Consider the following 25507-nt stretch of genomic DNA (forward strand, 5'->3'; position numbering starts at 1 on the left):
AGAGTCAGTGAATATATATTTTGAGTTTTTTGTTACTCAGCTATAAGCAATTAAAGTTCTTGCACAAAAAAAATAAAATTATTCCTATTTTCATGATGATCGACATTTAAACAATGAATACATACAAAAGGTCCAAAATAACCATATTTTCATAGCAAATGTTTGGATATCAGCAAGTAAAGAACCCAAATAATGTGTTTGCCCAAAGTGTCTTATACTTATATGTTGATGTTAACTTTTTGGGGATAATGTTGTTGTTTCTTCCCCAAAATGATTTTTTGGGGGAATTTATACATAGTACAAATGTAACATGACATTCAATTAATCTATCTTTTTTTCAGGGTTTTTTCGAAGAAGTATTACAAGGGGAGCTAACTATACATGTAAATATGGAGGGAACTGTGAAATGGACATGTGGATGAGAAGAAAATGTCAAGCTTGTCGACTGAAAAGATGTCGAGAAGTTGGAATGAAACAGGAATGTATGTGAAGATTACTCTAAGTGATATGTTGTCATGTTCATCTCAAAGAAAACCTCAGTTGGTGAATCATAGTTTTAAAAAATATGGCCGCCATGGCTAAAATTAGACATAGGGGTAAAATGCAGTATTGATGAATTTTTTCATTTACATTTTTACCAACAAAATGAACATGAATATAAAGGAAGTGTGGAGTGTACGTCAATTGGACATCAACCAATGACAAAAACAACCAATAGTCATCTTAATCTTTTAAAGAACACTTTTCATACTTTAAGAAAGAAATATCAAATGCATTTCATATTTATTTCATATAAGGAAGGAAAACACTTATTGAATATTATGATCATTATCCATTTTCTCATTAGAAATGTAACAAGAGATTCTTTTTGTCTACAGGTTATGTTATAGTACGTTTTAGAGCATTTTATTAATTGTATCACTTCTGTATTTAAGGTTTATTATCCGATGAACAATGTAAAGCTAGAGATGCTCGACGGAAAGCAAAACAGAAAAAAATGGAGAAACCAGCTCCTCCAGTTGTTGTTCAGAATATCAACAATGATTCCCTTGACAGTCGACCAAGCTGTGAATTCGAAAGACAGGATGTAAAATTTTTGGCATCTTTTTCCCCATATGATGTCATATGTGAACGTCCAATAGAACTTATTTCAGAAAATACACATGCTCTTATAAACAGAATAGTTAGATTGCAGGACAAATATGAATTCCCTGACGAAGAAAAAGTCAATGATGCAATAGTAAGTACAAAAAGAAATATATACTAGATTTGCCATTGTCACAGTAGCAGCAACCAGTTTGAATGTACCAAAGTCACAGGGCACGTCTAGTATATTGTATACATGCCTTATATCCCCCCCCCCCCCCCTTTTCTCTTCTCGTAAAATAAGATTGCTGTCTATATATAGTTGGGGAACTCTTTAAAATCTTAAATTAGACACACACGCGAGGAAGAACGGTGGTGTCACGTGATACTGAAGTATATTATCGTGGACTTAGTACATTAATATTCTTTTTAGAGGGGACCTTGGATAGACAACATGTGTATATTGACAGAGCGGCATACTAACTGTATTGACAGAGCGGCATACTAACTGTTCATTTTATTCTTCAATATCTCGCGTATCACACGATACATGTATTTTATCTTGTACAATTTAATTACACGCTTATCGATGGATTTTTAGCTCATGTGTATATTGTAGCAGGTATTCGATTAACGGATCTATACTTTAGTGCAAGTGCAGAAATGTCACTTATGTTTACTCTTCATGTTTCTCTCTCTTTCAGTGGTGATTTTCTCTTCAAAGCACCATTTATGTATAGAATAGGAGCACATTAAATTATATATTAGTTTTCTTCTAGCATATTCTAGAAGATGTTTTGCAGTACAGTTTTGTATTTGATCGTATGCACATACTCCTGGTTACTGAATTTTGCCTGAAATTTGTGAATTTTTGGGGGGGTTTTCTTGCTGTTTCCATGACAACATTTCGAAAATTCAAGGACAGATGACGTTTCAATATCATTTAACTGGGAATGAGCTTAAAACTTGAAAGAAAATGGTACTTTGACGGTTTTTTTTCCATATCGGGCAATATTGTAATTTTAGCCTTATCTCCATCTCCACGGCAAAAATGTGAAAAACCATTTTGAATTTTTTTAAGATGGATTTCACGCTTTTGAATGATGAGTTATAATGTCTGAAAGTTTCATTTAATTTGGACCATTTTGTCGTTTCCATGGTAACGGTGGCCATCTTGAAAATTCCAGACCTTATCTGCACATGGGGATTGTCATTATGGTACAGTTTTATCAATGTATGTCAAGAACTAAGCTTAACAAAAAGTGTGGAAGATTAATTCGGAACAATAACAATATATCACCCCTATTTCCATAGGGGTGACATAATTACGTTGTTAAGACAACACCACCCGTAAATTATTGTTTATTATGGTTTATATGTTTCACCAACAATCGTCTTCAGGACTAATAATAGAAATATGATATAAAAAAACATGTCAAGTTGGAAGGACCTAAACTTTGTTTGTTTAATGTCATAAAATGTACAGCTTTTATAAAAATTGCTTGGAAATGTCCAAACTACCAGGATGGCTACCAGGGTTTCCGCTGGCGGTCGCCATTTTCGCAATTTGAGAACAAATAATAATTTTGGCGATAAAAATTCGTCATTGGCGAAAGAAATAAATATAACAATTTATTTTCCTCCATCTTGTTTATTTACTTTTTATACGACCGCAAATTTTGAAAAAATTTTCGTCGTATATTGCTATCACGTTGGCGTCTGCGTCGTCGTCGTCGTCGTCGTCGTCGTCGTCGTCCGGCGTCCGAATACTTTTAGTTTTCGCACTCTAACTTTAGTAAAAGTGAATAGAAATCTATGAAATTTTAACACAAGGTTTATGACCATAAAAGGAAGGTTGGTATTGATTTTGGGAGTTTTGGTCCCAACATTTTAGGAATAAGGGGCCAAAAAAGGCCCAAATAAGCATTTTCTTGGTTTTCGCACCATAACTTTAGTTTAAGTCAATAGAAATCTATGAAATTTTGACACAAGGTTTATGACCACAAAAGAAAGATTGGGATTGATTTTGGGAGTTTTGGTTTCAATAGTTTAGGAATAAGGGGCCAATAAAGGGCCCAAATAAGCATTTTTCTTGGTTTTTGCACAATAACCTTAGGTTAAGTAAATGGAAATCTATGAAATTTAAACACAATGTTTATGACCACAAAAGGAAGGTTGGTATTTATTTTGGGAGTTTAGGACCCAACAGATTAGGAATTAGGGGCCAAAAAGGGACCCAAATAAGCATTTTTCTTGGTTTTCGCACTATAATGTTAGTATAAGTAAATACAAATCTATGAAATTTAAACACAAGGCTTATGACCATAAAAGGAAGGTTGGTATTGATTTTGGGAGTTTTGGTCCCAACAGTTTAGGAAAAAGGGGCCCAAAGGGTCCAAAATTAAACTTTGTTTGATTTCATCAAAATTGAATAATTGGGGTTCTTTGATATGCCGAATCTAACTGTATATGTAGATTCTCAACTTTTGGTCCCGTTTTCAAATTGGTCTACATTAAGGTCCAAAGGGTCCAAAATTAAACTTTGTTTGATTTCATCAAAAATTGAATCCTTGGGGTTCTTTGATATGCCAAATCTAACTGTGTATGTAGATTCTTCATTTTTGGTCCTGTTTTCAAATTTCGAATTCTACATTAAAGTCCAAAGGGTCCAAAATTAAACTAAGTTTGATTTTAACAAAAAATGAATTCTTGGGCCTCTTTGATATGCTGAATCTAAACATGTACTTAGATTTTTGATTATGGGCCCAGTTTTCAAGTTGGTCCAAATCAGGATCTAAAATTATTATATTAAGTATTGTGCAATAGCAAGTCTTTTCAATTGCACAGTATTGTGCAATGGCAAGAAATATCTAATTGCACAATATTGTGAAATAGCAAATTTTTTTTTAATTAGAGTTATCTTTCTTTGTCCAGAATAGTAAGCAAGAAATATCCTATTTGTGCAATAGCAAGAATTTTTTTTAATTGGAGTTATCTTTCTTTGTCCAGAATCAACTTAAATCTTTGTTATATACAATATACAATGTATATACACTTTTTACTACCAACTGATAAATTTAAATAATCTTTACCATTCAGTGATAACAAGCAGTTTTTTTACATCTTAATATTTTATGATGTATTTAAATGAGTAGTTATTGTTGCAAACTCCATTAGAAATTTGAATTGATATCAGTTTTGAAAAAGGGAAACGGGGATGTGAAAAAAAAGGGGGGGGGTTAAATTTTTCTCATTTCAGATTTCATAAATAAAAAGAAAATTTCTTCAAACATTTTTTTGAGAGGATTAATATTCAACAGCATAGTGATTTGCTCAAAGGCAAAAAAAACCTTTTAAGTTCATTAGACCACATTCATTCTGTGTCAGAAACCTATGCTGTGTCAACTATTTAATTTTAGATTTAAAAAGTTTGAAGAAGAAATCTTTAATTGATTTGTAAAATCTTGGCATTTGTTTTGTGTAAAAAAAAACCATGTAATGTCAAAAATTTGATCACAATCCAAATTCAGAGCTGTATCATGCTTGAATGTTTTGTCCATACTTGCCCCAACTGTTCAGGGTTCGACCTCTGCGGTCGTATAAAGCTGCGCCCTGCGGAGCACCTGGTTTCGAGTTTCTCGGACTTTACCTGATCAGACAATACTTGGAAATTTACCTTGACCTCATTAAGATTTGGACAGAAAAATCAGCTGATTGCATTTTATGGCTAACGACAACAAAGGACTAATTAATAAAGGTGTTGATTGAATTGTTTGACAAAATGATATGGTTATAATGGCTTCCGCTAAATGTCACATACAAAATTTATTTACCACTTTGCGACGCATGTGATTGAAGCAAACTTTTGACGTCTCCTTTTCTTTTTAAAGGTAGTTTAGAAAAGGCAGCTGTTGTTGGGACGAAAAATGTTCAAAAGCAAGAAAAATCTCTGATAAAATCATTTTAAACTTTAATAATCCTTTGACTTTAATATAAGTAATTGTTTAGGGAGACTACTTAAAAGTAGTTTGAGTGACATGCGTGTTTCAAGCATAGTTTTACGTCTCAACCTTTTCATTTACGATGGTCAAGAAAAGAAAACTGTTGTTATGAAAAAAATCTATCCAAAAGGTTGGGAATAACCCCTCGAATGAGATCAATTTCATGTAATAAAAGCTTTTTTTTGTTGTAAAAACCGCTTCTTAGCTATAACACAAAAGGGCACATCAGTATTTTTTTTTTAAGAAACTTTCCCTACCAACTATACTGATATTATTTGATCAAAACATGTCCATTAATTTTGTTATATTCCAGGACTTATATCTTCTTTATTATTAAAAGTATAGTGGCCTCCTCATTTAGAAAAGTTGTTTGAAATACAATGAATATTTTCCCCTTTTAAGTTAAAAACTGTTGTTGTAAAGTAAATGTTTAGTGTTTATTCATTAAACTGTAGACTCTAAAATAAGTTTGAGAGAATAATCATAGACACAATGGGGCAAAATCATCTTACTTAAGGAAGGAGGGGGGCGGGGGTGGGTAGAAAACAAAAGTAAATTTTAAACGAAAAATATATTTATGTTATTTGGCGGGAAAAAAAATAAAGTGGCGAAAAATATATTGTTTTGGCGAAAGAGGTGGCGAAAAAAATAATTGACCCAGGGGAAACCCTGGCTACTATTATGACCTTGGCTATCCCTACAGCACAATTACAGATAAAAAAAACTAATCGTTTGTGTCCACCAATTAGAGACTGTTCCGGGAAAGATTTTATACTCAGACAGATTTTATGTCCTATGTAGTTGATCTATATTGCAAATTTTTGTGTGAGTTATGGGACTTGAACTGTTGTTGGTATTCATGTAACTTACAGATCTGTTGTCCTAATGTTTTCATATTGGTTTACTGAGGATAATTAATCATAAAAAGCTCACCATACCATATCGCCATAATTTTACAGATATTTTGGGACTTTTTTTTAAAATTTAATTTGATTCTTGTTGAAAGAAAGATCGTCTTGAGCTTGCTATATTGGCTTAGATGATTTATTTTTTACTGCCAACTATTGTAAGCATCGGTTCTGTGAATTGAAAAAATGAAAAACTGATTTTGAAAATTCCAATGTTTGATAGATTTTTCCATTTTATGCCAATTTTGCATTGCAAGCATTATTTAATTCAATGAATACTGCTTTCAGAATTCTATGCACAAACCCATTCATCAATTGCTATGTTATTTAGAGTGGAACTCAATTTGATGATAATTCATTCTTGGAAATATACTGGGAGAAGCAGTGGGCTATTCATTGAGATGATAATTACATCATTTGCAATTTAATGTTTGGATGCAGATAAATAAATTCCATGTTATCTTCTAGAATTACAAATCATTGCACTTTTATCCATTCCATGTTATTTTCTAGAATTACAAATCATTGCACTTTTATCCATTAGGTTAATCATGTAGATTCTCATTAAGTTAGATTTGGTGCTAAGTGATATATATGTAGGGAGTGTTATTAAGAGGTGTAAATTTGTATGAACCTTTGTCACATGTACATCTAAGGAGCTTCACCTCTAATCAAGGTTATATTAAGTAGTATATACGGAAATAGTTTTAAATTATAAATCTTTATATATTCAAGCAGGAATTTAATGACAGCACATAAAAGTGTTTATTTACCTTATTTGTGATATTTTGAAGGTCTTTTATTATACCTGCATGATTGATAGTTGTTATTACAAGTTATTTGAAGTCAAAACATGTCGCATGACCTTGTCGATTAAAAAAAAATAAAAGAGTTTTTTATAAGATAGAGTTATGTCAAGGTAGAACAGTATGACTTAGTCTGTTTAATGTTATTTTGCAGTTTCTCATTTAAGTTCTTAAGAACCTGTTTTGTTCTTTATATGGCCTTTCTAACTTTTCTGATTTAAGTGTGACACAAAATATATGCGTCTGGCATACAAAATTTTGTAGAGAATCAAGCTGTGCCCTGATGGAAAAACTAAACAATTATATTTTGAATCATATTTTAATGTTCTTAAAAATGGGTGTTTTTTATATAAATCCTGTATTATATCCATGTACAGTGGTATTGGGGCAAGGTTATCAGCTGATTGAGACCCAATATGACTGTATGTAGGCACATTACCTGCTGGGGACAACCCAACTAAGCAATGAAGACCAGAATCTTTGCAAAGTATATTACCATCTATGATAACTGAATCTGACCTTCAGGGGATAAAATACAAATAAAAACTTTTTACTCAAATAACTGAGTTCCGATTATGTTCAAACCCCTCTTCAAAACTGGAAACATTTTTTCTGCAGCAATAATTCAGGCTTAAATTTGATGACAAAACAATATAATGGTTTATCTTTATTTTAATAAAAGGTTCTCATCAACAAAATTAAAACTCCTTCAGAAAGAAAAGGGAAAATTTAAGTTTAAAGTCATCCAAAACAGTAGTTTTAATTTACCAACCCTTGGAAACACTTCATACTTATACTTTGAAATTATCTGAATCAATATATAAGGTAGAAAGTAGATCTGAAAGAATTATTTATACATACTTGATTCCGGAAGACTTCAACTCCAAAGTTAACTGCAATCTTCTTTATTTAAAGTGCAAAATACTTAATTGAAGTTATTAGACCTTTGCATGGAGGTGTTCCATTAACAGGATGGATTTATTGAATTGTCAAGAAAGTGATATCCTAGACTGGTTAGTGTTCATTAAGATGATAAATTGATAACCAAGGTTACATAATAACCAGGATTGTAGATATTATTGACTAATTAATCTGACACAAGCTTGCTGTCTGATTTATTCCTTTCTATTTCATTACAAAAATAATCCATTCTTAGAAGCAATCATTAAGGAAGGTTTTATGCAGTGATGTATCAGATAAAGGCTCATTTGGATGAATCAAAATATATTACAATGTTTACCATTCTGTTATTTATCATGTATTTGATTGATTGTGGTTTTTTAGCACCACTGTATTTTGGCTATTTCATGGCGGCCACTTTTTATTGGTGGAAGAAGCCAGGGAAAGGCATTGATTGAAGAATATTTTGTATAAAGGTGTTTTATATTTAAAATGTCAGCTTAATCATCATACATGTAGCTGTTGTATTTTTTAAGGAAATAAAATATGATATTGGATTGCCATGCTAAAGTTTTCATCAAATCAATGTCACCAATTCTGATGTAACATACGTGTTATGTAATACAACAAGAAAACCAGATCACCTTTTCATTAGATTACTTGTAGAAATATGTTATAATTTGCAATTTCATGTTTATCGTCTTAAATTGTCAATTCTTTTCTTAGTTTTACAGATGACAGTTGTATACCTTATTTTTTTTTTTTTTTCATGTTGAATATCAAGAAAATTTTTCCCTTGAAGTTGAATGGTTTTACAACCTTGAAGATTTGTATTCACATGTTCAAGAAGATTTATTGATATTTGGTATCAGATTGTTAAAAAACTTGTTCTCAAATTTTTCTTTTAAATTTACAAAAATAATAGCCCAAGATTCAATTTAGTCAGTTTCCAAGGCTCACTACAGACTAGTGTTATATTAATGAAGGTGATGAAATTCCCAATAAATATTATTATATAATTGTCATGTTAAACCTAATTTATTTCTATGTCTATTTTACAGCCTCTATTTGGCATTTCTGTTCATAAAAGAATATATAAGCTTTTGTAGGTTACGTAAAGTACATTAATAAAACATCCTACTTAATCTAGAATTAATAACCTTGTCTAGCAGGACAATTTAAAACCTAGAAAATCAATAATAATGCTAGAATTCTATTTGTTCATGTCATATATAACACAAAATAACAGTTTAAAATAGCAATAATTTGTAGAAAAAGGTATTACATAAGATTTGCTAGAAATTAAAGAGGAAATGGGAAATAAAAGCTGTGATTTCAGGAAAATAAGACAAAAATTAATCTTATTACTCTGATAAAAGGTTGATTTTGCAATTTTCCCAGTTTACCCTATAAACAGCTGGAACATAAGGGTACCATAAATGGATTAAAATATTTATGTAAGTGTTCGTTATATTTCTTGCTATGAAATCAATGTTGAATCTTTAGCTAGATTTTATACAAGTTTTAAATGCAGGGAATATTTAAAACAATATAAAAAAAAGAGAATAAGGATGGTGCTATACTTTTAAGAATTGAAGTTTTTAGTCTAGATAAAGATGGGCCTTTAAGTTGGCTTTAAACTCTTCTTCTGCAATAAACAATGTAAAAACCTAATCTAAGATAAATTGAGATATGTTGAAGGCCATATTGTGACCTTTTGTTGTTAACTTCTATGTCGTTTGGTCTCTAATGCAGAGTTGTCTCATTGGAAATCATACCACATCATTTTTTTATAACAAGTTTTTGGGATTCCCCTCTAAAAATCATGGTCTTTGCAAGCGGTGAGATATCTTCTTGTGAGCTTTGCTGGCTCACAGTTCAACTAGTTTGTATTACTGATCAGCATTTATTGTTCTTTTCAATAAAGAGACCATGTTTGAATGGATATTGTTTTCAGCTTTGCATTCTTGTGATTGACCAATTAAATCAAATCAATATTGCAGATGTAAGATTGGACCATGGTATAGGTTTTGCTCATTGTTGAAGGTTGTACGGTGACCTCTAGTTGTTTAATTTCTGTGTCATTTGGTTTCTTATGAAGAGATGTCTCATTGGCAATCATACCAAATCTTTTTATTTCATTTTACAATTTCTTCCTTTTAGTACTATATCATTTAGTACTTTGTTGTACTCACTACTGTGATGATTGTAATGTATATTTTCTCTACAGAAGTACATGTACTGTAAATGCAGAAATTATGGTGTGTATTTATTATTTTGATATTTTCATTTTAGACAAAAAAAATATTTTTGCTATGTTGAGAAAAAGTCTTTTCTTTTAAAAAATTTCAAATGAAAGTTTAAATTATTGCGATAAAAAATCTTGTCACATTTTCGCATTTATAAAGACATTGCAGTACTTAAAAATTTCTGCAAATTTATTTGATATGTAGTTTTCTTGTCATGTTTTGATATTTATATATACCTCTAGGCCATAAAGAAACATACTTATCACACGATTTGCAGGAATCAAATATTTATGTAATATATTGTACCTTATAATTGAATAAGAATCTATATATATTTATAGATTATCGTTGATCATCTCAACGAGATTAATTTTCTCGCTTGAGCTGGTACAGCGAAAGTGAGAAAAGCAATCGAGTTGAGATGGCCAATGATAATCTGTTTATCGCTATTTTACCTATTACGATGTTGTCAATTTCAATGTCAATTTCGTTAGCAAAGCCATGTGGCCTTCTTAGTTTCTAGCGATAATTTTTCCATCTCAAGCGAGAAGCATGATATGAAAATTATCACAAAAAAAAGATCAAACGAAAAATGCACAAAATAGCGATAAATATATTTAAATCATATGCTCTGATTAAAATTGGCTTTTCATGGCCATTTGTTACTTCTCCAAGTTATGGGTAGACCTGTTCAGTAGGTATAAAATGATGGGTATAAAATGATGCATTTTCGTTTAGAAGACTCTAAAGCAAATAAATAAACAAGCACAGTTCAGTTGGTATCTACTTGTACTAAAATAATCACACATGTCTGTATTTACATGGTTGTAGATTTAATGGGGTCATATAGAGTTTATCACACAGGTAAAAATAGAATTCAAAGAGGCACATTGAGGGTGTAATTTAATTATTTTGGTATTTAATCCTCTAAAAAAAAAAAGACTGTTATATAGCTCCACAATGTAAATTTTAAGATTTGAACACAACATGCCTTATTTCCTGCTCCATATACTTTCTGTTTTGTAACTAGATATTTGACTTTCATCATTTTAAATATTCACAAATATTAAACTTTTTCAAAAACTTCTTTTGCATTTCATTTTTTAAACTACTCAAATTAAATTTTGACGTGTTTCACTTTCCTTATTCCTTAATTTTGCCCTGTGTCATGTTTCTGTTCAAAAACATAAGTTAGCCTTGACCAAAATGTTTATATGGAAAGTGATGGACCATTGAGCACAGGTAACATTTGACATTGAACTACATTTTATCAGTCAGAGTTTTATCAATTGGTTTGGTGGAGAAATGGCATTTGAGGTATCTGAGGACAAATAAATGAAGATTGCATTTACTAATTTGTTTCTTTCCAAAAGCCCTTTCTATTCTTTTTTCCATACGGATCAGATATGAATTATTTGAAATGCATCATATCAATAAATAAATTCACAGAGAACTTTAGGGATAAAATTGTCAGGACATTATAGTGTAAACTTTTTGAAATTTGAAATTCTTAATTTAAGTCTCTGTTCACTGACCATTGAAATGATAGTGTGACTAGTGCATGGTGTAGTATAAACACATAGCCTTGTTAATGTATACCTCTTGTTCTAAAATAACCTACTTTTAAGTGACTTTCAATATTTAGTAGGGTTTGACCACAGGAATTTGTTTCTGAAAAATCTATTATACATATTTTTAAAGATATATAGGTTATTTATTTTTCAGAGACAAGTGCCTTTGGGTTTAAATATACCCCTATTTAACACAAATATCTGAAAACTTGATGCACAAGTAAAAAAACAAAAATCAAAAACAAATAGCAAGTCAGTTCAAAAATAACTAAAGTATAAGCTTAATAGAAGTATGGACAAAATTAAAAAAAAAAAACCTTAGTAAGTTCCTGAAATAAAGCCAAAGGATAATTATATATGAGTAGAAACAAAATATAAAAAGAAATCAATAGCAGCTTAGTATTAAAAATATCGCATTATAGCAGCTTTTGAAAATCGAATACAAGAAACTGAATTCCTGATAAACGAGTATCAAACAAAATATTAGAAAACAACAAAAGCAACTTAGTATACAATAACCTTAAGCATTAGACATAAGCAGGTAAATAGATATTGTATCAATTCAAATGTCTGTTGTCAATACTTCATTACAGTTATATCTTTGATCATTGTTGTTACATATTAAGTAACTTTCTAGATGGAGAGCAACAATAACAATCATTTATTTGATATTTGGAAATCTTATTGCTTATTATATTATCCATAATGATTAAGGTTACCATGTAGGTGTCTTCTCATTTATCCAACTTTTTAAAATAAGGCATTCTCATTTAGCCAACTTTTATTTTTGTTAATTATTGAGTTGTTTGTTTAGTAATTATAAGGTGTTTTTCTAAAATTTGACAGTAAATTTGTTCCTGTATGTTTTTATATTATTTAAAAAATATATACATAAAAGAGGCTATAGTAAACTTGTTACATTTTATTTAAGAATAAAATTTAGTATATTTTGAATAAAATTTCGTATATTTCATATAAAATTCAGTATACTTTGAATAATAAATAAATGTTTCATCTTTTATACAGAAGAAACCCACAAATCAATAATAATTTTATATTAACATTTTATTGAGTAAATATGATGTGTTTATTACTTTTTTAGACCTGTTAACTTTTATTTGTGGTGCTGATTCAAAGTGATTACCAAATTAATCATTGTTCGTGTTCAGCATATTTGCTCATCAATGCAAAAATCTAAACATTTTTCACAACCTAATCCCATATCTCCAAGTGTTAAAAATTAAAAATTTAATGACTACGTCACAGAACAGTGGGTTGAAAGAGAACCAGAACGATGGAACCACTTCTGTACCGTAGGACCAAGGACAACAAATCATTTGGAAGGCTGGCACCATAAACTCAACAACCAGTTAAACAAGGCTCATCCTAGCCTGTTCCTCGTCATACAGAAGCTTAGGAATACACAGACTGCCACAGAAATTCGACTCATCCAGTACGCCGCAGGGGGGAAACGCAAGACTCGCAAGTTAAAGTACCGAAACATAGACAACAGACTGACCCCAACTTAAGGAGAGACTACAGCAAGGACAGATCAACGTAAATCACTACACTGATGCAGTATCCCACCTACTAAAACTAGGATAAAGATCAAATGAACATTCCTTTAGTGTGCTATGAATATTTCTGTGCTACGTTTGTTAACCTTTTAATAAAAAAAATTTGTGATGTGTATATCTATAGTGGACATTTCTGTAATGCCATTGTATGTTTTGTGAATCTACTGAACATTCATTTAGTCATGGTGTGCGGTTGATATTACTGTGCCAGTATTTTATATTCTTTGTTCTAGAATTGCTTTTGCTTTTTTTTATATATATATGCATGCATATATGTTTTGTGAACTTTGTTCTGTTCAGTCTTTGTGTAGTAAAACGTATTCAACTTATATTTTGTCCTATTTGGATCATTTGGACAGAAGAACAGAAAAAAAAAATGAACGAAGAGGATCTAATACACAAAAAAAGCTCCATCTCATTGACAAATTCCTTCATGAATAAAAGTGCAACTGATATTTTTCTATCAAATTCACATTTTAGTTAACGGTTAAATAACTTTAAAATACTTTCAAATGATTTACATTGCATTAACTAAATGTCAGTTGCACATTTTAACATGCTATGCTAAATAATACTACAGAAAATTTAATCCTGGTATAATTTTCAGTCTTATTTTTCACCTGTCATTCAACCAAACTCTAATTGGAAAACCCTTTGTTCATGATTACCTTTGATCTCATCTATCCAACTTTTTTTTTTACCTGTACTACCTATATTTTAAAAAAGTTGGATAAATGAGAATGAACCACCATGTAAAAGCATTGATAAGCAGAAGTTGATTTCGGCATACTTCTGCTGAAGTCAGTTGTGGTTGAGAGACTTTGTTGCTAATGATCAACTTTTATATTATCATAGTTTTTATTTATAAAAATAAGGGGAAAATAGACAGGTATCATCATAGTTATCCCTTAAGTAAGAACATCAAAATAAATTTGTTCCTGTATGTTTTTATATTATTTAAAAAATATATACATAAAAGAGGCTATAGTAAACTTGTTACATTTTATTTAAGAATAAAATTTAGTATATTTTGAATAAAATTTCGTATATTTCATATAAAATTCAGTATACTTTGAATAATAAATAAATGTTTCATCTTTTATACAGAAGAAACCCACAAATCAATAATAATTTTATATTAACATTTTATTGAGTAAATATGATGTGTTTATTACTTTTTTAGACCTGTTAACTTTTATTTGTGGTGCTGATTCAAAGTGATTACCAAATTAATCATTGTTCGTGTTCAGCATATTTGCTCATCAATGCAAAAATCTAAACATTTTTCACAACCTAATCCCATATCTCCAAGTGTTAAAAATTAAAAATTTAATGACTACGTCACAGAACAGTGGGTTGAAAGAGAACCAGAACGATGGAACCACTTCTGTACCGTAGGACCAAGGACAACAAATCATTTGGAAGGCTGGCACCATAAACTCAACAACCAGTTAAACAAGGCTCATCCTAGCCTGTTCCTCGTCATACAGAAGCTTAGGAATACACAGACTGCCACAGAAATTCGACTCATCCAGTACGCCGCAGGGGGGAAACGCAAGACTCGCAAGTTAAAGTACCGAAACATAGACAACAGACTGACCCCAACTTAAGGAGAGACTACAGCAAGGACAGATCAACGTAAATCACTACACTGATGCAGTATCCCACCTACTAAAACTAGGATAAAGATCAAATGAACATTCCTTTAGTGTGCTATGAATATTTCTGTGCTACGTTTGTTAACCTTTTAATAAAAAAAATTTGTGATGTGTATATCTATAGTGGACATTTCTGTAATGCCATTGTATGTTTTGTGATCCTATTTGGATCATTTGGACAGAAGAACAGAAAAAAAAAATGAACGAAGAGGATCTAATACACAAAAAAAGCTCCATCTCATTGACAAATTCCTTCATGAATAAAAGTGCAACTGATATTTTTCTATCAAATTCACATTTTAGTTAACGGTTAAATAACTTTAAAATACTTTCAAATGATTTACATTGCATTAACTAAATGTCAGTTGCACATTTTAACATGCTATGCTAAATAATACTACAGAAAATTTAATCCTGGTATAATTTTCAGTCTTATTTTTCACCTGTCATTCAACCAAACTCTAATTGGAAAACCCTTTGTTCATGATTACCTTTGATCTCATCTATCCAACTTTTTTTTTTACCTGTACTACCTATATTTTAAAAAAGTTGGATAAATGAGAATGAACCACCATGTAAAAGCATTGATAAGCAGAAGTTGATTTCGGCATACTTCTGCTGAAGTCAGTTGTGGTTGAGAGACTTTGTTGCTAATGATCAACTTTTATATTATCATAGTTTTTATTTATAAAAATAAGGGGAAAATAGACAGGTATCATCATAGTTATCCCTTAAGTAAGAACATCAAAATAAAGGGGGAAAATAGACAGGTATCATCATAGTTATCCCTTAAGTAAGAATGTCAAAATAAAGGGGGAAAATAGACAGGTGTCATCATAGTTGTCCCTTAAGTACGAATGTCAAAATAAAGGGGGAAAATTAGACAGGTATCATCATAGTTATCCTTAAGTTAGAATGTCAAAATAAAGGGGGAACATAGACAGGTATCATCATAGTTATCCCTTAAGTTAGAATGTCAAAATAAAGGGGGAAAATAGACAGGTATCATCATAGTTATCCCTTAAGTTAGAATGTCAAAATAAAGGGGGAAAATAGACAGGTATCATCATAGTTATCCCTTAAGTTAGAATGTCAAAATAAAGGGGGAACATAGACAGGTATCATCATAGTTATCCCTTAAGTTAGAATGTCAAAATAAAGGGGGAACATAGACAGGTATCATCATAGTTATCCCTTAAGTTAGAATGTCAAAATAAAGGGGGAAAATAGACAGGTATCATCATAGTTATCCCTTAAGTAAGAATGTCAAAATAAAGGGGGAACATAGACAGGTATCATCATAGTTATCCCTTAAGTTAGAATGTCAAAATAAAGGGGGAAAATAGACAGGTATCATCATAGTTATCCCTTAAGTAAGAATGTCAAAATAAAGGGGGAAAATAGACAGGTATCATCATAGTTATCCCTTAAGTAAGAATGTCAAAATAAAGGGGGAAAATAGACAGGTATCATCATAGTTATTCCTTAAGTAAGAATGTCAAAATAAAGGGGGAAAATAGACAGCCTAAGACGGGTATCATCATAGTTATCCCTTAAGTAAGAATGTCAAAATAAAGGGGTTTTGTATGATATAATACAACTATTCTCCAGAGACCAAAGGGTTAGTAAGTACACAACCAAGGTCATTATACACCCTTTAACAATGAGCAAACCCATACCACATAGTTTAATCAAATAACCCACCACAATGACAATGTTTAAATCAATTCAAAATAGAAAACCAGCGTCCTGATTTATGTTCATGTTTGTAGAATTGTTTTTCTGTTTTCAAATGTATATATATGTATGTACTTATTTGTACAGGCCATTTACTTTGATCTTTTTCCAAATCATTTGTAATTAAATTTTCCTTCTGGTTGTGAATTTTAAAAATCCACATTTTGCTTTCTTTTTTCATTATAAGCCAAAAGAACTACATAAAACATTTAAATTTCTTTTGGCAGCTTTAAATTGAATTTGTGTGTGAATTAATTTTCCTATATTGCTTGTGAGAGCATGATTGGAAATTTCAATATTTGTTTTATATAAATTAATAATAAAAGGATGTCTAGGGTACACATGTATTAGACAGCACCCCAACTATAAGAAATTAATGACAAATAACAGACATCCGTCTTAAGATGAAACAGGAGAGTTTCCTGGACCATAGGGATAGTTATAGCCTTTTTAGAAATTTCACCACTGTATAATGCATACATATATGAAGTTAACTGTAATACTTTCAATAAATAACCAGAGTTTACTTTCTTTACTTTTCTGATTTCTTTTGAAATCAAAGGACACTAGTGCTTTGAGGTCTTATATCATGCAGTGAATACAAAATATTCAAAAAGTCATTTTCATCTGTAATTTGTTTTTGTCTTTTTCTGCACCTGATTCATCCCTCAGATTGGGAAAATATTTTCAGTAGATTCTGTTCTTTTTTTGTCCATTCACAATGGTTTGATACATTGACCTAAGTAGAGTGCAAAAAAGAACAGCCTAGTTCTGAGACAGTAAATTCTATAGTTCCAGCTTTGACAACAGACAGGTGTTAAGGTCTTTGTCTTAATTTACAAAACTTAAGGACATTTTTTTTAGAAGTCTTGATAAGGCCTCTATTTTTGCAGGAATTCTGGATTTACACTTATTAGGACTCTGGATTTATTGATTAAGTGTATGGGATAAGGTTAAGAAACTTATTTTTGTGGGGAAATTGTGGATGATGCACCTTCCTACTAGTTTTCCCTTCTTTTGTTTAAATATTATATTTGAGCTGTCAGACACCCTTGTAGGAAACTGACTAATTCTAGATATACAGAATGACAGCCATCTTACAAGTATCTTTCTCTTACTTTCCACAATAAATTGTATGTAGATTTATGATACATTTTCGATATAAAATTTTAAAATATTTCTAATTAGTCAATATATCTGATGTTTTTATTGTTAAGCTGATAGTCCTAGAAACTAAAAGTTTGAATTATTTATTTAGAGCTACTGATCCTCGTCTTGTGGGTTTTTGTGCAATTAAGAACGTCATAATTTCCTTTGAAAAAGCATGCATAATACAAATTCATATGACATACAAAAAACATATAATCTGACCATACTTACTGCTGAACTCAGTTTTCATGTTCATTTGTATAGGGATTAATATTGATGTCAATATTACTGCCTTCAACCTAGTTTAGCTATTATGTTTATCTGTTATTTCATTGTTCAGTGGTATGAATCTCAAATCTAGCCATGCAGGCAGATCTTTTATTGAAAATCTATGTAATACTTTTCTATTAAGATTGTATATAGTTTGGATTACTTTTTTTATTGCATATCAAAGAATACATTATTACTGTCCCCCCTTTTCTTTTGCAACCCAAATTCTACAACATGTTTTATGATTACTATTAGAAATATGCAGATCATATTATGAGGCTTGTTATGTAAAGTGGCTTGCAAGTTTGTTATTGTTTATGTTACTGTGGATTTATTTTTATGGATTCATGGATATTTGATTTGTGGATTTTCCAAAGTCTATTGAACCTTTTAAAAAATGTGTGTTCAGTTGAACATTTATATTCATGGTTTAACTATATCAACAAAATCCACAAAAAATGATATCCCAGGAGTACTTACTTAGGCCAACTAAAATTAATTAGTAGATTTTCATCCAAATTTTTGAAAAAAATGGGGTGGGTGGGAGGATTTTATTTATTAATTTTTATTTCTTATGAAACCCTCTTGTGACGTGTTCTTCAAATATGCAAGTGTAATAATAAGCTTATATCATGTATATACATGTATAAGGAATCGTACATAATATTTCAAATCTTAACATGAATAAAAATCTCTAATTGGCAACAACTGTTCTACATGTATTTGCTCAGTGGTGGATCCAGGGGGGGGGGGGTTCCGGGGGTTGGAACCCCCCTTTTTTTGGACGATCAATGCATTTGAATGGGAGCATATACTTGGAACCTCCCCTTTTTAAAATGGCTGGATCTGCCTCTGTTGCTGCAATAGAAACCTAAACAGCAAAAACAAAAAAGAAGAATGCTCTCTTCAGTTGGACTACCTTCACCAAATTTTTGCGTCTTTCTAAGCGACCATTTTTTTGTCTCCATAAAATGAAACAAATATGCAACTAAAGATTTACGAGTACAGAATAAAATGAAACAGTTTTCAAAACAAAAGGGTTGGTGCTTTTATGATTCTTCTAATAGATGCAAATATAATTTATATGTAAAACATGAACTTAACCAAAAAAGAGAAGTTGTTTAATGGCTCTATTGAGGGTATTGGGACAGAAGGTGTTTACTGTTTGTCAACAAAAAAATAGCCATGGGTAAATCTAATTGTATGTTTGCCGACTTTTTGAACTCAATATATTGTCATAAATTTAACAAGTTTGTGCTTGCGTCATTTTGTTTATACAGTTATGTTTTTGTACCAATGTGTTCCACAATTCTTTCAATGGGTATAATTCACAGTCCAAAATTCCTGCCACAAAGTCATTTTATCAATAAAAAAATCAACGGTTTTCTAATCACAGAAATTTGTGTCATGCCGCGATTTGCCATCTTGGACACAGCGTATTACTTGTAACCTGATTATTTCATGCCCTTCTCGAAATCGATCTCAATCACGGTAGACGATTTTGTCATCATAGAGCTGTAGAATCTTTTTCAATTACTCGAAGAAATACGAAAACCGAAATTTGAAATAGGAAGTTTGGAAGGAAACAAAATTTTAGACAGTTACCGGAAACGGAGATGAACAAAATCCGGAAATCGTTAATTTTTCAAAATAAAAAAAATCGGGGCGGGCGGGGATGAAAATCTATCAATTAATTTTAATTGGCCTTATCCACAGTTTTCTATCAGAATATGCATTGATTATAGAAAACTTAATAACATGAGTTAATCTGACAATTATCCGATTCCTCGTATCAGCCTTTGATTCACATTTTAGCTTATTTTTTAAATAGTGTTATTGTTTATTTACAGGATATAAAGCCTACAAACAATGTTGAGTCAGGAGAACATGTCCTAGGCAGTCTGGCCAGAATGACCGTTTTAATTACTCATTTAATTGTAGAATTTGCTAAAAGTTTACCAGGATTTGACCGTTTATCAAAAGATGATCAAATTATATTGCTCAAGGTAATTTTCTTCAATCCAGTCACAGTTATATGAGAAATGGACATTTGATGCCCTTATGGCTGATTTTTTCATACCATCAAATGTTGTAAAACTTATACACAACGGATATAAGAAAATGTGTTATGAGTGCCAATGAGACAACTCTCCATCCAAGTCATTATTTGTAAATGTTAAAGTAAACCATTATATGTCAAAAAAGAGGGACGAAAGAGACCAGAGGGACAGTCAAACTCATAAATCGAAAATTAACTGACAACGTCATGGCTAAAAATGAAAAGGACAAACAGACAAACAATAGCACACACAACACAACACAGAAAACTAACGAATAAACAACATGAACCCCACCAAAAACCAGGGGTGATCTCAGGTGCTCCGGAAGGGTAAGCCCAAGTACACCCTTCAACACAGAGCCTTGGCTCACACCAAACAGCAAGGGCCCCAAAAACAATTAGGGAAAACCATTAAAACAGGAAAACAAACAGTCTTATCTATATAAAAAACAAGAAATGAGAAACACTTAAGAACCACAACCTCTGAACAATGCTTATTAACACAAAACTCAGATCAAGTTTGAATTTTTGTCACGTTATATTTTACACTTTTTTTTACTTACATTGTTTTATATGTTGTAGTGTGCCTCTAGTGAAGTTATGGCTATCCGAGCCAGTAGATGTTATGAACCTACTAGCAAAGCAATTGTGTTAGCCAATGGAACTCCACTTACAATGGAAAATATGATTGCTGCTGGTCAGCCACAAGAATATACAGAATTAGTGTTTAAATTATGTGAAGATTTAGCCAAGCTGGGTTCTGACAATGCTGAATATGCATTGTTTACTGCCATTGCAATATTTTCATGTAAGAATTCTCAATTACTGTAAATTTTCAAAATTATTGCCTGGATTTATTATCAGTTTTTAATGAATGGACAAAAATGGGAGATAATTTTTTACAATTTCGGAAAAGCTGAGTAGAGAATATATGTACCAAATGTCAGCATGCAAGTTCTTATGATTGTGATATTTAGGCAGTGGCATTATTTGCATCAATAAAAACCTTGCAATAATTTTCAAATTTACAGTATATTTATACTGTAATTGTCCTTATAAAGTCTGTACTGGTACACTGTCTGCATCCCCTTTTTTCACCACTGAAATTAGTGAGAGAAAAAAAATTATTGAAAAGATCAAAGAAACTTCAGTAATTTCAAATCTTGAGATTGTTTGCAGTATTTTCATAGAAAAACCTGTTCAACATCAAGTAGAAGTAGAAAATGTCTTTAAAAAGATGCTAGAACACTTCAGGAGCCCAAATAATGGAAAATACAAGTAGATTCCAGTTTATGTTATGAAATGAAATGGAACGAAATATTTTGATGAAGTATTTAATTATGATATTTATCAGTAATTTTGGATTTTTGAATTAAAACTTAATATCCATATGGATTAGATATATTAGTTTTGAAAATAAATAAGGACACCCTCCACAATTTTAAATAACAAACATGACAGAATGTTAACAAGCCTCGTGAAATTTGAAACCCAAATATGGCAAGGAACTTTTTAGAAATTTCAAGGATTCTAGAAAACTGACTCACTTTATAGCAGCTTTGTACAAGTACTAATTAAGAGTGGGGTAAATATTTACAATCAACATCAAACAGTAGAGCAAAACTGTGAAAACAAGAGACTAGGCTAAATGAAGCATTCATCATTCGAAAGGTGAATGACCACAAGAATTCGACCAACTAACACCTATTCTTAAAATAATTTCAATGCTTATGTCAAATTGTTATAAACAAAACAAAGATGGCATATTATTTGAAACAAACACGAACAGAACCTTATTTGTAATATTGTGCCTATTCTCAAAAGGGGGGAAAAAAGATTGATTGATTTATTGTTGGTAGCTTAATGTCCAGTTGCAAATATTTCATTTGAAGGATAGGTTTAAAGAGGGGGAATGAATATACTGGTCCACACATCAGTCTTGTGAAATTGTTTGTAACATTTTCTGACAAACTACAAATCAGAGCTACCTGAAATTTGATATAAATCTTCATGTGAATATGCAATATAGTGTGATTTGTCTTCACATCCATTTCTTGTCCATATCCTGTTAACCGAGATTTGTTTATTATAACATATAAATACACATTCCTATTAACAAATAACTATAAAGGAAGGGTATCATTAGTCAGTTCAAGATCACAATATATCCTGTAGTATTTTATATTTGTTCATTCAAAAATGTTAGAAATATCCAAATTAAAAAAATGATTGTTTAAATTTAGTTCATGTTTTAAAATGTTTAATGTTGCTAGGTTTAAAAAGAAAAAAAATGCTTTAAACAATGCATTAACTGACAACTGTTTTTTATACTCAAATCTTTTAGGGAATGTTTTTGTGAATATAAGATTTCCTGTTTTAGAGAAATTCTGCATTCAAACCTAAAGAGAAATTATGTTTTGTCTAACACTTTAATTTATTGTCATTCATAACCCTTGAAATCAATGATAAATTAGTACCCTGAATACTATTGGTAATGCTTTCCTAATTATATCATGAATATAGCAACTCCCCCTTTATTTAAATTTAACAAGAAAATATGTGATAATGTTTTAATTATTTGTCAATTTCAATCTTTAAATTTAAAAAATAAAAACATTGCTACTTTTGTCCATAAATTGGTTCAACTGTAACAATCAGTTTACATATATTGATTTTTTATATTTGTCACTTTGGAAAGCTGCTGTAAAAAACAATAGGGTTTTTTTAATTTTTGTGTGTGAAAAAACCTACTGTGATATTATACCTTACTTACGTAAATAAAGATTTTTGGGAATAGATTTTCATCTTGTTGTTTTTGATGTGATGCACCAATTTTTTTAACTTTTCAATGATGACTTTTGACCAGATGAAAACAATATAGAAAAACATTTCAAATCACTTTCTTGCCAATCAATATTTAAATTTATGGTTTTACTTATACCCATGAACTCCACAAAAAAGGCTATGCAACAAACAAGGATAAATGGACAGCATTAAATAACAAAATCTCAAATATAAGCAAAATAATAATAATCAATATTATGTCCCGTCAAGAAATGCTCATCATTACTAAAAGCAAGCACTAAGTATTCAACCAACTGAAATGAAATAATCAATGCTGTTCTTATTCCTATGTGTGAATTAATAGCTTGCATATTTTTATTAAAGTATTTTATCTTTTGCAGCTGATAGAGGTGGACTTCAAAACAGAGATCTCATTGAAGAGATACAAAAAATGTATGTTGACGCATTAAATGAATATGAAAGTAAAAAACGATGTCGTGGTGGAAGTGCCTTAGCAAAGTATCTTCTTTTACTGATGGACCTGCGGAATATAAGTGTTGAGCACTCTAAAATGTTAACAGTTTTACCTATCCCAGAGTCTAACATGCCCAATGTAGTTAAAGATATATATATACAAGACGATGATGTATAATGTTTAATTATTGTTATTATATGTGGCAGCTGTAGAGACTTGAGTCTTGATTACAGGTTTATCTAGTTAATTACATGTTATAAGATGTAGTTGATTACAGGTTTATCTAGTTAATTACATGTTATCAAATGTAGTCAATTACTGATTATCTAGTTAATTACATGTTATAAGATGTAGTTGATTACAGGTTTTCTAATTAATTACATGTTATAAAATGTAGTCGACTACAGGTTATCTAGTTAATTACATGTTATAAAATGTAGTCGACTACAGATTATCTAGTTATTTACATGTTATAAAATGTAGTCAATTACAGATTATCTAGTTAACTACAGTTAATAACTTGTAGTCGTTACAGGTTATCTAATTAATTACATGTTATTAAATGTAATCAAATACTGTATGCTGTATTGCTTTCGGAATAAAGTAAGATAATCTAGTTAATTACATGTAGTGGTTTACAGATTATCTAGTAAATTACATGTAGTTGAACTATTAACACTTTTATTATCCTTGATATTTCTAATTGTTTAACCAGAATGTCCAATAAATTTTTCTTTTGCTGAGAAATTTGAATACAACACACACTAAAAGTCTATGCAATTTAACAAATTTTCCTCTTTTTGAATTAATATTCTTTAGCATGAGATATTAACTAGTATCCTGTAATCATGGCCGGAGTCTCTCAGTAACCTTTGTTTGTTATTTGCTCAGAGTATGATCTTGTAGCGTGCGTGTTGATGTTTAAGGGGAGATAAATCTAGTTAAGAAATTGAAACTATTTATGCTGCATTATGTGCTGAGTCTAACTCAGAATATTTACTCTTATTATGTTTAACATTAGTGCTAATTTTAGACATATTTCTATATGGATATGGTCTACAAAGTTTTTATCTACATCAGACATAATTATTCAGGGATTTTATCAGCATACAAAGTAAATTATGATTGAATGTTTTTTCGTAGGATTAGTATTTATCATCTGTATTTATTATTTCATTTTATGTACTGTATGCCATATTTTTATTGTTTTATTCAAATTCAACCTTTTTCCGATTCTTTGAAGATTTAAGTAAAAATTTAATTCTAAGATTAATATTTTTCTCACCAAATATAGAAGAAGTTGTGTCTTACTTCTTATATTATAATCCTCTTTTTACGAAAAAAAAAATGTTTTAATACCATATTTATGGCGATACTATAGAATTCCAATTTAAAATAGAAACAAAATCAAGTTTATAATGAAAAGAAGTTTGATATCCTACACAATGGATTCTTGTTGTTTTGTAAAAGTAAGAGAGAAACTTTAAAAAGCCAAAAATAACTTGTTGGAACAATTTTTTTTTAAATCTTTTGTAAACACATTGAAAGTAAAAAATAAAGTAAGATTCTCAATTTATCCTTTACATATGGGAAACAAATTAACACAAGTCAGTTGTATCATCTGACAGTGATTATGATTTAGAGTGCTATTTCCTTAATTTTGGAAAAATTGTAAATTTGGAAAGATTTGAAAAAAAAATCCTATATGTTATTGTTTATGTGTTTTCTATTTTGTTTAAATCTGAAAAAAACCTATAGGACCAAATAGAAGTATAGAAACCTATTCTTCCTCACTTTAGCAAATAACTAAAATAGCATTGAAAGTACATGCATATCATACACAATCCTCAGTTAACTTACATATTTGAAAAAAAGAAAAGATGCATTTATCGAAATAGTAAATATATCCGCACATGCAGAAGAATGGCAGAGTTGTGAAGTTATTGAGTAGTGTAGTTGAATTGATTATTACAAAAGACATACTTTCTGTTTCAATGGGTAAACATTTTTATGCAAAACATTTATTTTGAGAGAAATGAATACAGCTTTGGAGGTATATATTATCTTTATCAAAAGCAATAATTTTAGGATATTTTTTTTCCAGTCCTTTGTGCAAAAACTAATATTGCAAATATGTTCAGGCAAAACTGAAAATGCAAGTTGATATAGTTAACTGGGTGCATCCTATTTAATTTTATGCAATTGTTCAACAGTAAAATCTCTGCATCTGTTACTATTTCAAACATCGTAAGACTGTAAAAAAAATAGTTACATGCC

General features: G+C 30.5%; 1 protein-coding gene across 6 annotated transcripts in view; it reads left to right on the forward strand.

Annotated features, from left to right (window-relative positions):
• The window catches only part of LOC139511697 (ecdysone receptor-like), a 134548-nt gene extending 109439 nt beyond the window's left edge, over positions 1-25109 (forward strand). For 4 of the 6 annotated variants that reach the window (XM_071298725.1, XM_071298726.1, XM_071298723.1 and 1 more), the window contains 5 exons: positions 342-482; positions 936-1240; positions 19763-19918; positions 20554-20779; positions 23157-25109. In XM_071298725.1, coding sequence (XP_071154826.1) covers positions 342-482; positions 936-1240; positions 19763-19918; positions 20554-20779; positions 23157-23407 — 1079 coding nt within the window. In that variant the 3' untranslated portion in view covers positions 23408-25109. The remainder of the gene's footprint in view (positions 1-341; positions 483-935; positions 1241-19762; positions 19919-20553; positions 20780-23156) is intronic. The other 2 variants (XR_011662077.1, XR_011662078.1) reach the window with 2 other exon arrangements.
• Positions 25110-25507: the final 398 nt, after the last annotated feature.

Source organism: Mytilus edulis, chromosome 2 (genome assembly GCF_963676685.1).
Source record: "Mytilus edulis chromosome 2, xbMytEdul2.2, whole genome shotgun sequence".
Taxonomy (NCBI): domain Eukaryota; kingdom Metazoa; phylum Mollusca; class Bivalvia; order Mytilida; family Mytilidae; genus Mytilus; species Mytilus edulis.